The sequence below is a fragment of the Equus caballus genome, chromosome 1 (assembly GCF_041296265.1).
Source record: "Equus caballus isolate H_3958 breed thoroughbred chromosome 1, TB-T2T, whole genome shotgun sequence".
NCBI lineage: Eukaryota > Metazoa > Chordata > Mammalia > Perissodactyla > Equidae > Equus > Equus caballus.
The window spans coordinates 197983249-197996843 of NC_091684.1; the positions used below are offsets into that span (position 1 = coordinate 197983249).

The 13595-nt window shown below is 36.7% G+C and overlaps 1 protein-coding gene across 1 annotated transcript in view; it reads right to left on the reverse strand.

Annotated features, from left to right (window-relative positions):
- The window catches only part of MAP4K5 (mitogen-activated protein kinase kinase kinase kinase 5), a 104110-nt gene that overhangs the window by 19865 nt on the left and 70650 nt on the right, over window positions 1-13595 (reverse strand). The window contains exons 14-22 of the mRNA XM_023624899.2: window positions 9263-9321; window positions 7961-8028; window positions 6280-6322; window positions 5499-5652; window positions 4516-4613; window positions 4305-4346; window positions 3336-3420; window positions 1108-1187; window positions 746-806 (exon numbers count right to left, since the gene is read on the reverse strand). Coding sequence (XP_023480667.1) covers window positions 746-806; window positions 1108-1187; window positions 3336-3420; window positions 4305-4346; window positions 4516-4613; window positions 5499-5652; window positions 6280-6322; window positions 7961-8028; window positions 9263-9321 — 690 coding nt within the window. The remainder of the gene's footprint in view (window positions 1-745; window positions 807-1107; window positions 1188-3335; window positions 3421-4304; window positions 4347-4515; window positions 4614-5498; window positions 5653-6279; window positions 6323-7960; window positions 8029-9262; window positions 9322-13595) is intronic.

Consider the following 13595-nt stretch of genomic DNA (forward strand, 5'->3'; position numbering starts at 1 on the left):
AGCAAACCTCTAGGTAGCCACTGAAATCTAAAATGTAAGCAAAGAGGTTTTGGTAGGTGAGAAACGAAAAAAAAGAAAACACCGTAAAATGCCACCCACTCCCCCACCCCCACAACAACCAAAAAAGAAAACCACAAAAAACAAAATTAGAATAGGTTGCTCTGGAACCCACTTATTTTTAAGACTAAAGCCTCGGTCCAAGATGGTTAACATGTGGTCCAGAACGACCTGAATTCTGCCAGGAAACATCTGTCTAAGTCTTCACAGTTTGCTAAGCACTCAGGATACCACCTTATCTAACCCTCACAGCAACTTCGTGAGGCTGTTATTGTCACCATCGTCCTCATTTTACAATTAAACTGAGGCTGAGAGCAGATGACTTGCTCAGGATTACAGAGAAGGGAAGCAGCTGGATCCTCTGATTCTTTCCCTTCAAGTGTGAATTCTCAGTGGAGGGCAGGAATGGTGACAGTGACAGTGACAGTGGAGGAGTCGAGCTGGGGGATATTCCTCAGGTGATCAGATCCTGGCAGGTTTGCCAAGTGCTATCTTAACTGAAAACAGGCTCCCTTCTCAAAGCTTCTTCCCATTCTAAGTTGGCTGAAAAAACCTGTGAGTCTCAAAGTTACTCTCCTAGATTATAGTTACCCAGAATAACAAACAACATTAAAAAATAACGTATATTAAAATTACATCTCTGCTTGTCTATGGCTTGTTTTTCATATTATTTTCATCATATACATACCTGATAATGACATTAAAGTATTATTGATAACATAGAGCCAAGTACATTTCCGTGGAAATAACTACAAAGCAAAAAAAGAAGATAATTAAAACTCTCCAATTTTCATTCCCTTACCATTAACCTCAAATTCTAACAGTTTGAAATACTATAAAAATAATTATCTTCTACATTTCAGTACATTGCCAAAACCTTGCGGGAAAAAAAAATCTTTCAACAAGAACATGTAAAGAGTATAATTTCACCCTTTTAAATATTTAAATCATAAAAATTAAAACTGAGGCCCATAGAAATTATTTACAATTAAGATATTTCTTTTATTCACTTTACCCAAACTAATTTCTTGAGTTAAAACTTTAAATTACCTGTTCCATTGTTGCCTCATGCAGCTCATTGAGATTCAATGTGTAAATACCATCTTCAGTTCCAAAAATAATGTACTGATCTAAAATAGTTGAGATAAATTACCAGAATTTATTATCATTTTCTGAAATCATTCACTAAAATAATGGCTCTGTGTTTGAATAGTATTAAGAGCCAGACAGCCACCCACCCATCCAAAGAAAAATTACTTTCTAAAATTCATGCCACCTTCTTTACCTCTTTCCCCAATTCTTTTATTTTTAAAAGCAGATATATTCTCTGTCATTAGCTTACTCTGGCTTTATCTTACTTTACAATCCTTCCTTTCAACATAATTTTCATAAGTTCAGATTTTTTATTATAGCTACATATTTTAGACAATTTCAAGTACTCCTTGAACATGGAAACTAAATTAAATAGAAATTACAAAGCATGACACACAAGAAACAAGGAGCACATCTAGTGTCTGGGTTTCTAAATACTATTTTCCACTAAAAAGAACCAGGGCTTGTTGGAGAAAAGACTGATTCCAACTCTGGGGCAGGGAGAGTGTGAGATGAGCCTACAATCTTGCTATGCCAGAAGGTAAGGAAGTGCTCAAAAAATGAGGAGGACCTGTCAAACAAAGAACACAGCAGTTCCCAGTGCTCAGAAGTTCTGGGGCAATTTCAGTGCTAAAATAAGTCATAATAGTAATAGAGCACATCTCACTGAATAAAAAAGAATTCACAAGTTCAGTTGATATAATACATAAATGGGAAAGAAGGCAAATTGCTAATGGATGTCAATGGATTTAGATGTCAATGGATAAACTAAAACCAGTTGGTGCAAGTCTGATGAGCAAGAGAATATTTACACAGTTTCAATGAATTGCCACACTACTTACTAATTAGTGTGGGAAATTAAATAATTACTTATTAATTAGAAAGGGAAAAATTGTAACTTGACAGTGGAGAAAGCTAGTGAACACCACCTTAACCAACTGGTCCATGTTAACATCCCCAATATTTGGACAAGTTCATATCATGTGCCTCCCGATATGATGCACTGAGAAGAGCACATAACGCCTTTGAAATTCCCACCAAACATGTATAATCTGATCTAAGCATGAGGACTCCTCAGACAAACCCAAATTAAGAGATATTCTACAAAATAAGTAGCCTCAAAAATGTCAAGATCAAGACAGACAAAGAAATGCTGAGGAACTGTTCCAGACTGAAGGAGACTAAAAAGACATGGTAGCCAAATGCAGCAGGAGCTCTTGAACTGGGGGAAAAAGGAGGGGAGAGACAATAAAGGATAGTATTGGGACAATTAATAAAATTCAAATATGGACTGTAGCTTAAAAATAGTAGTATACCACTGATAAATTTCCTGATCTTTTATAATTGTACTGTGGTTATGTAAGAGCTGATTCTGTTCTGAGGAAATACAAACTAAAGGATAAGTGGAGGAGTATGTCGTCTCCAACTCACTCTTTTTTTTTTTTTAAAGATTTAATTTTTTTCCTTTTTCTCCCCAAAGCCCCCCAGTACATAGTTGTATATTCTTCATTGTGGGTCCTTCTAGTTGTGGCATGTGGGACGCTGCCTCAGCGTGGTTTGATGAGCAGTGCCATGTCCGCGCCCAGGATTCGAACCAACGAAACACTGGGCCGCCTGCAGCGGAGCGCGTGAACTTAACCACTCGGCCACGGGGCCAGCCCCCTTTTTTTCTTTTTTTTGAGGAAGATTAGCCCTGAGCTAACTGCTGCCAATCCTCCTCTTTTTGCTGAGGAAGACTGGCCCTGAGCTAACATCCATGCCCATCTTCCTCTACTTTATACGTGGGACGCCTACCACAGCATGGTGTGCCAAGTGGTGCCATGTCTGCACTCGGGATCTGAACTGGCAAACCCCAGGCCGCCGAGAAGCGGAACGTGCGAACTTAACTGCTGCGCCACCAGGCCGGCCCCTGTTCTTTTAAATAAAAGGAAATTCCAAAGTATGGTTGCAACCAGCTTTGATGTCTCTTTAGTCTTCTTTCATCAGGAACAGTTCCTGTACACTCTTAAATTCTAATGTCTTAAACCAAAACTCTATTTACCTATGTGGGTTGTTGAGGTACTTACATACTTTCTGGCCTCTAAAGTTATATTGTTAAAGTAAACGACCTCAGTTCACTGATCTAAAGATCCTTTCCCATAATAAGAATTTTACTGGAGTTGTATATAAAAGTTCAGAAATTTTACCTTTTGTATCAGGATGTATCCAGGATGTTGCACAATTAATTTTCAAAGGGCAGCCATCAAAAACTTTAGAAAAACATGCTCCCATCTTATTTATAAAAAAAGAAGTGACTTAATTGATTAGGTAATTTTATATATTCTTAAAAAATAGCTAAGATTATTATGAAATGCTTTAAACTGACTCATTTGCATACACTTATGGTTTCATTACAAAACAAAATTCCTATTTTAATATAATTTAACCCCTTCTACCAAGAGAGTCTCATATTCTTTCCTCATATAATCCACTATTTTATGGCAAATTATCAAATTTATCAAAACATCTACATACATCAATGATATATTCTAGGAATTTTAAGTCACCACTTATCTTTAGGACTAACATTTAATAATGTAAAACAATGGATGGTTTTACTGAGTAACAGTATAATGATTACAACTGCAGTACAACCCCCATAATAGTGATAACACACAAAACGACTAACATTTACAGTACATATTAGACTTATACTGAATAAAAGGTACATTTATAAAGCATCCCATTCATACGCTTGGCTGAGTACCTACAGGGAAGGACCAGAGAATGAGCATTAACAGAAGCGTCCCTGTCCTTTTTCACTGAGTACAGTCCAATGTGAAAATGGCCGCGGGGGAGAAAGATATTTAACCCACATAATAAAGATGACACAGTACTATTAATATCATTACATTAAAATCAAATTGACCTTTGTAGGCTAATCTTAGAACCCAACTGCCTGTATTTATAAGAAAGTGAAACTCCAAATTCTAACCATCTCACTCAAATTAGGGTACATGATTTGATCCATGGTATATTCAAATGCATTTAATGCCTTTGTACTTTATGAATCCTTCCTGTCAATAGCTCGAGATACCTGATAGCAAATAAAGAATCTTCTGCTGCTTCTAAACAGATAAAAATTGGCAGGTGGTTCACATAAAAATATTCCTTACCAGCACTTTTGGGGTGGGTGGAAGGCCATTGATGACTGGTTTCTATGGGAAAAATAATTTTTAACACTGTAAGACCTCTTAAGCAATAAAAAAACACCCCTTCATATGTTCAGAAATTTAGTTATTCAAATACTTGAATTAAAAAGACTATGCCCTTTTTTGGTAAGTACAGTGTTAGTTATAATTATCACCAAATGCCTGTTATACCTACAGGGAAATCTCGCTTGTCCTTTTTTCGTGGTAACTGCGGTGCTTGTGCTGATCCTTCTGTATTTTCAATAATCAGTTTTGAAATACCATCCCCATCTCCTAAAGAGAACCATGATTAAAAGTTGAATGACCACACAAAAGAGGACTTTCCTTGAACAGTAACTTGCCCTCCCCCGATACTGTTTCCACTTTACTGTCAGATTCGGTAAAGTATCTCTGTGCCTTTCTCTAGGGTCTGCAAGAGGGAGCATTGTGTCTTTAGAGTGGACTTAATCCATGAAAACAAAAAGGTCATTCCACATTGTGAGAAGAATTCCAGCATTATATTCTTAGGCTGATATTCAAGGCCTTTCATAACTGAACTTCATCTAGTGTTTGGTCCTATTGCCCAGAATACACCCTTCAAAAGCTCACACTCCTACCATACTAGACTGTACTTCCAACGTGACTCAGATTTTCCTGCTTCGGTGCATTTGGTCATTCTGTTTCCCAAGAATGCCGGTCAGCAGAGGCTTCACCTCCTAAAGGCTCACCAAGCCCTTTAACACTCTGCAAGGGCCCAGGTCCTCTATTCCCCATCCTTACCTCCCTCGGAAGTCTCTCATCTTCTATTACCTATAGTTTGCTATTGTAGGAGACACTTGTACAAGCTGAATTGTCTAATGTTACGTGTCCACGCATATAACTTATGCTACAGACCCTGAGCGCCTGGAGGGCAGGAACATCCGTTCACCCTTCCAAATCCCATAATATTTAGTAAGGGAGCAAATCGGGGTTGAACTGGACTGAATCTATTTATAAACCATCCACGTGGAATTTTAAAGAAACTTCACAAAACTTTAAACAGTAATAAGATTGACTAAAGAAGAAAGACATTCTTTAAAACATGAACAAAATGACTTTCTTCTCAGTTCTCGCTTTATTCACCCAGATCACAGTATCTAGCTGTATGTACTCCAGGGCTGCTGATGCTGCTAGCCATACCAATAGAGGACGTCTCAGCAACAGGACCACAGCTTGGGCTGCTCTGTCTTCTGAGAACTTGGGGAACTCTGTTCTCTGAATCAGGGCAACGCTTTATAGTTGACGATTTTTCTTCATCTAGCAGGTTGTCTTCAGGGTAACTGTTTATCCTTGGCTAGTGATAAAAGACACAAAAGGACTTGGATAAATTTGGATATAAAACAATAGCACTTGGTTATCATTACGCATCAAAGACTCTAGTCGGAGAGGACAGGCCTTATCTTCTTTTTCCCACATAGGTCAATTCACTGGGCGAAGTCAGCCAAGTCAGAAAGGGTTGAGTTACTGTCTCAACATGACTGTGAACTCACCAGGTGATTTTTAATCAGCCCAAACCAGAATTGATAAAATTCTTATAACCAATAATATTATGTAAACAACTCACAAAATATTTAATAACTAGAAACAAGGAAAATGACAATGAATCTGCTCTGAAAGGTCAAATCGTGGTAATAAATGAGGACTGTAAATAACTCTTTATCTCCTCTCCCTGCAGTCAAGTATTTTCTCAAATGAGTAATAACCTACTTTTGATTTTTCTAATAGCTATTACAATATTGTATTTCTCATGAAATTTTCTTTATACATTTTGCACCTTTGTAATCCCTTCTTGAAGGAAACTGTATTTATTTAAAATATATTTAAGAGAATTTTGAAAAAATTCAATAAAATTGTTTTTAAAATTTAATTATTTTACTATTTAAACAAGGATTTATTGTTCAAAATCTCTAAGTAAGCTCACCTTAGGAGGCAGGGGAGGTGGTATTGCACGTTTTGAGGTTGATCTAATACAAAGAGAAAAATGCAATTTAGATGATGATAAACAATCATAACATAAAACACAGAGACAAGATTAAATAGCATTAAAATGTGTTCATATTCACAGAACATAAAACAGAATTAGGTCACGTGCAGAGTATTTTTAAAACCTACAGGAAGACCTAAGACCTCATTCTGTCAAACTGTATTAGTATGACTACAAAATAAAGATTTTTATAAAGTGAATACAAAGACTTTTTTTACTTTATGGTTATGCTTTGCTACATTCAGAACATAATAAAAATTAAACTAAACTTAGTAGCAAAAGAGAGAGATTCAGAATTTTAGAGCTGGAACCCACAGAGAATCAGAGATTCAAGTGGTTATATCATTAACACTTTTGCCGCTCCAGGTGGGGCCCAGAGATCAGCAACATTGGCACAACCTGCAGACTTCTAAAGGCACCCTCTAGACCTGCTGAGTCAAAATCAGCATCTTCACAGGGTCTTCAGGTGCCCTTCTAGACACATCAAAGTCTGGGACTCACTGACCACGCCTACTGCTTCCATATACTTAGCCACAGTCACTGCAACCAGTTGGGAACCTTCAGCTTTCTTAGGTTCCAGTCCCAAAGACTATATTCTATACCAGGGGTGGGCAAACTTTCTGTAAAGGGCCAGGCAGTAAATATTGTAGGCTTTATGAACCATACAGTGGTCACAAATACTTAACTCTTGTTGTGGCATGAAAGCAGCCATAGAGGATATATAATCTAATGAATATGGTTGCATTCCAACAAACCTTCATTTATGGACACTGAAATTTAAACTTCATATAATTTTCATGTGTAACAAAATATCACTCTTCTTTAGATTTTTTTTTCAATCATTAAAAAATGTAGGGGCTGGCCTGGTGGCATAGTGATTAAGTTCATAAGCTTTGCTTCAATGGCCCAGAGTTCACAGGTTCGGATCCTGGGTGTGGACCTAGCACCGCTTGTCACACCATGCTGTGGCGGCATCCCACATAAAATAGAGGAAGACTGGCATAGATGTTAGCTCAGCGAAAATCTTCCTTAAGCAAAAAGAAGAAGATTGGCAACAGATGTTAGCTCAGGGCTAATCTTCCTCACACAAAAAATTGTAAATACCACTCTAGTTTGTAGGCTGTACAAAAAATAGGCAATGGGCCAGATCTGGCTTATTGGTTTGCCAAGCCCAGATCTATAGGCCTAATGTGGGGACCCAAGAACCTATATTTCCAAAGAGCTATCTAGGCACAGCAATGCACAAATAGGTCTGGAACGGCTCACCTCGGCCAGTCCCGTTACTTAACTGTTGAGGGAAGACAGGTCTAGAACATGGGACTACATTGCAGAGATGACTCCTACTACAGTATTTTTTCCCATGACAGCATGTGGTTCATCTTTCAGTATATTAATGTTACACATTCTATATTCTGACTTAAAGAACAAAACTCAAAAACCTTAATGGTCAACAAACGATGCCTTTTGGTAATAACAAAAAGTCAGAAGCTTTACACTGACAAGAGGCATAGTACAACATTTTTAAGAATGAAAATTAAAGCTTTTTAGAATAAATCATTCCCCCAATACTGTTCTTATATAATCAAGTAAAATATGGTTAAGTAAGAAAATGACTTACTTGCCAGTATTTGCACCATCAACAAAAGGATTCCACTGTAATGCAAAATTTGGGTCTGATAACACTCCCTGTGAAGGTAAAAAATAGAATTTAAAATGTTACCTTATAACAGATATTAACTGTTTTATTTGATTCAAGAGAACATTCAGTGTCATGATTGTTAATCATCTAGGCTTTCAATCTATTTTTTAATCTCCAGCTAGACTTGCTCTCATCTGACATATTTAGGTCAGTGACTCATTATCAGCTGACTTAAACTTAAGAAATTCCACAACTTACTAAATATAGTTTCAAATGTGACAAGCCCTCTTTATGGTAGTATATGCTAGTATATTCTGAAGCGAAACAGAAAAACATAAGTTTGAATTATTCCCATCACTACTCCATTAGCAATGAGGACTGAACATCATATTACTGAATTATCATTAATTGGTTGGTGGTCCTATTTTTTCCTGCTAGCTTGGAAATTGAGAATTTATTACACGGCAACATATACAGGAAGAAGAGCACTACTTCCAAACATTATGGATGAAGAGATCCATTAATGGAACACAATTACTCTAAGAACTATATTTTTACTAAAGCTTAAAAGTAAAATAGATGTTAAGATAACGTCCAGGCTGACTCCAACAATATCTTGCTCTATCCATTACTTCTTTCCTTTTTTATTTTTTGAGGAAGATTGGCCCTGAGCTAACATCCGTGCCCATCTTCCTCTATTTTATATGTGGGACACCTGCCACAGCATGGCTTGATGAGCGGTGCATAGTTCTACACCTGGGATCCGAACTGGTGAACCCCAGGCTGCCAAAGCAGAGTGCAGGAACTTAACTGCTCCGCCACCAGGCCAGCCCCATTACCTCTTTCCTTTCATCTAAGGAAAGGACTAACTAAAGAGTTTCTCAAAGTAAGAGCAATGGTTAAAAAAGAGGCTATATTAACAAGTAAATATTAAAAAACAGTAAGGAAATGTAAAAATGTACTACAAACCTAATAGAATCAATAAGAAAAAAGCTCCTGAGAGCTTAAAGCTGAGTATCAAATTTCACATATTTAATAACTTCATGTAAACTCTTCTGAAGGCTCCAAGGGTCATAATGAACGGTTGAAATGGTATTTTGCACTCTGTACCCTAGTCAAAACACACTGAACTGTGAGCTCCTTTATAACTTCATGTGTGAAATACATGATCAAAATTAAAGCTTAAGAGAGCTTACTACTTTGTTCCTAGGTCAAAGTACCCTAACTTTTAGTTTTCTCAAATTTTAATGTGTAAAATGGTTTAAAAGTCATAATTCCTACCATTTCATCCCGTGCTTCTGTTTCTTTTCTCAGTGGAGGTTCAAATTGTAATTTGTCAACTGCAAAATATATAACAGATATTCACAAACTCTATCTTGAAGGGTTAATCTCGGAAATGTAATGAGAAACGTGTACTGGAGAGGAGGGAAGAGGGAAATGAGAAGGGAGGAAAGGAGGGAAGACAAAATTTCTTATTTTTTTGCCTCGAGAATACCCCTTTCTTTATGCTTACCAGAGAAAGTAACACTTTGGTACCTTCCTAACAACTCTATGTAATTCTTGGTTGGAGGCAGGAAATTAAATAGCACTTTTTGTGTATAAGAGATTTAAAAAAATTAATTACAAGTAGATGACTGAAAAAACACTTATGGATTTTCTCTATCTAGGCTGCAGGCTCTGTTTTGAGACTAATTTAAGTTACAACTTTGTGGCAGGGATGAACCCCCCAAAAGTACCTATAATTAACTAAAAGAAACAAATGATATTTGCCAAATTAAATGTAACAATAGTATTCAGAATTTTAATGTTATATTTTGCTAAATGTGTATTTTATTGGCCTAGTCAGACTGATTTTAGAATTATTCAAATAGTCAAAGAATATCTTCCTTTATGTGAAATATTCTACACAGAGAAAAGAATGGATTATTATCCACTCATAAAGAGCAAAGAACTTTAAAATTCTAAAAATCTAACGTGACTGAAAGACCAAAAAAAAGAAATAAAAAACCCACACCTGCATCACAGAGATGCAAAATTCCTAAAAACAATCTTGACAAACAAAATACATTAAAAAAGCACTTTCAAAAGGATCCAGTTGTCCTTATCCCTAAAAACAAGATTTGTAAAGCAATACAAAGTACTTACATAATTCATTACATTCAACAAAAACAGTGTCATAAAATTTTCAATTCTATAAAATATAGTGTCTACTTTTCAAAAACAACCTAAAATAAAGAGCCCTAACTTAATGACTCTTTTTTCTGAAAGATTCCCTCCGAGCTAACATTTGCTGCCAACCTTCCTCTTTTTTTCCCTCTCCCCAAAGCCCCAGTACATAGCTGTATATTTTAGTTGCAAATACTTCTAGTTGTCCCATGTGAGCCACTGCCACAGCATGGCTACTGACAGTGTTAGGTGTGGTTCCATGCCTGGGAACTGAACCCAGGCTGCCAACGTGGGGCATGCCAAACTTTAACTGCTAGGCCATCAGAGCTGGTTCAACTTATTTCTCAACATAATTAAAAACATCTTAAATCAAGAACCCCTAATGTAATTCAAAAAGAACCAACTTCATTTATTTGAGCAGAAATGAGCTAAAGTTTTTTTTTGGTCACAACTAGAAATACTGGCAAGTAGATCTAGAGACAAATTATAGAAGGTAAAATATGGAAAAGAAAGAAATAAAGTATCATTCTTTAATAATAAGAATGATAAATCAAGCAAATTTCAAGAATTAAAAAAATTCCTAGAGAAAATGAGTTTCATAAATTTGGATTAAAGATATAGTAAAATATCAACAGTATCCTAATACACCAGACTCAGTGACTGAACATGAGAGATTTTATTTACAATAGCATAAACATTTAAGATGTTTTAACACGTAAGAAAAGTATTGCTTAAAAAAAAAAGAATCAAATTCCTTATGATGAGCCTAAAATTGCTGTAGCCATGACTTACGAAGAGAGCACTAAGCCTCCGCTATCATTGTTCTGTGTGGTAGACTGGCCCCCAAGTTGTTTTGTTTTGTTTTAAAGAAAATCCTGGCAGTGCCTTTGGGTGCATCTTTGGCCTATGAAAATACAAAGGTAGAAGGCCTTCTAAAATATATACATATCCTCCGTTATCTCCAAAGGATGATTCAGGTTCTGGTCATAATGAAGTAATAGGAATTGGACTTACCCTTCCGCTATAAACAACTACATACATCTAACATAAATATGTGAGTGTGTACAAACACTATGAAGCACCAATTTTGAGGCAATGGATAACAGTCACCACAGGGTTGTAATCCTTGAGAGAAGGGAAATACATGGTGGTGAGATCCACATTCACCCTGGCTTTCTGCCTGGGGACACTTTGCAAATTAGGGCACAAGAAAGTGGAACCCAAAAAGAGAGTAACAGTCTCACTGGGTGCAGAAAACAAAGACTGGAGTTTAGGGCTGCTTAGGCAGGGGGAATCTGAAGGACGCAGTACCAGAAATGACAAAGCTGTATAAAGAAGGAACTCTAGAAATATGCCAAGAGGTCTCCCTAAATCTTTGGTTGAGTACTAAATGGCCTATGAGCAAAGCAAGACTATGCAAGGTATGTCAGAAAACATCTAACAGAGTGCTGAGAGCCAAATGGAGGTTCTGGTGATCATGCAACACCAGGAAATAGGTATGAGTTTCTACCTAGAAGAAAGACCTTGCTGAATACTCTAGTAAAACCTGACATAAGCCTTGAAAGGATCAAGTTGACCTACTAGTTAATTAACTCTTTAAACACTCTTTAAAATAAAGAGGAGAAAATCCAGACACTCAATGTTGTATCACAACAACGATACAAAAAAACAATACAATACAATACTATATCAGTGTTGATACAAGATACAATAAAAAGTGACCAGAGAAGCAGCAGAAAAATAGAAACCATAACCAGTTGAAAAGAATAAATAGAAACAGACTCAGAGATGCGAGAGATGTTAAAATTAGCACACAAGGACTTTAAAACAGCTATTATAAATATGTTCAAGGATTTAAGAGAAAAGATGGACACAATAAGCGAGCAGATGGAAATTCTCAGTAGAGAAATAGAGACTATATATGTATACATATTATATATATGCATGTATCTATATATATCATTGAAAGTCTAGATCCAATGAATACAATATCTGAAATACAATTTACCAATAGGCTTAAACAGTAGGCTGAACACCACAGAAGAAAAGATTGAAGACCTTGAAGTCAGGACAATAGAAACTAAACTGAAGTCTAGAGACCAAAAACACCTTATGTGTGTACAGGGAGGGCAGGGAGAACAGAGCCTCAGTGACCTGAGAAACAGCATCAAGTACCTGTAACTGGTGTCCCAGGAGGAGAAGAGAGAATCTGGGGCAGAAAATTTGAAGAAACAGTGGCCTGAAATTTTCCAAATTTGATGAAAAATATCAACTCATAGATCTAAGAGTTCAATGACCCCTAAACAGAACAAACAAAAAGAAAAACGCACCCAAGCACACCACAGCTGAACTGCTAACAAAACAAACAAACAAACAAACAAAAAATCCACAAACATTTCATAGTGCAGTACCTTTTAAGGACCCAAGTGATGCATATAGATATTTTCTATTTTGTGTCTTTTTCTTTTTTTAAAAATCTGAATTGATAGATGTCATGGATGGGGTTGCAACCTGCAGCTTAAAAAAATACTGATGTAGAGGAACATATGGGTGTGTTATACTTGAGAGAATTTCTCACAAATAGTTTTTCTGTCAACAAAGGCTTTTGTTTTGGTTATTACATATCTATTTCTAGGATGGATCAAATTTGTTAAAAAGCCTCAACTTTAACGATGGCAAAAAAAAAGCTGCTCGAGTTTATATTTCCTACCTTGGAAAACTCTAGTGATGTAAACACTCACTTCCCTGGAACTGTTACTAAGGAGATTGTAAGACAATACATCTTACGCAAAATCTCCATCGCCTTTAGCACCCCAGGTCTTCAGTTAAGATAAAAAGGACAAACGGATCTTTACACTTAAGTTGGGTAAACTTTCAGAAATTCTTAGACTTCCTCAGCCTGAGTGGTTTTTTTTGTTTGTTTTGGCCTGAATGACAGTGAGGTCAATTCCCTCAGGAGCCCATTAACTCTCTCCCAATAAACCTAAAACTGAGCATGTTACAGCCCTGGGAATACTGCCCCTGACTCCAGTTTCTACATTATCACAGGCTAATACAGCGAAGACTCGTACAGTACAGTTTTCTATTCACCGTGACCAAGAAGCATTTCCTCTGAAACAACCTCTTCAAGATTTAAAACTCAGACTGCCTTCTGGAAAACTGCCCTCTAACCTCAATAAATAGAATCTTGCCAGGTACTGTTAACAACTAATACAATGGTAAAACAGGGTGATGATCCTTGTGGTCGTGTCTCTCAACTATACAGACATAGGCCAATCTTAAATCAACACAAGACTATCTCAGTATGACACTTCAAACTGAAGATGACAAAGAATCTTCAGAAGCAAATGACTGCAAAAAGAAGGCAGTTTCCATACAAGCCTGTTGGGATCAGGCTAATGATGACATGAAATGGATCATTTGCTCAAGACCCAGGCAACATGATGAC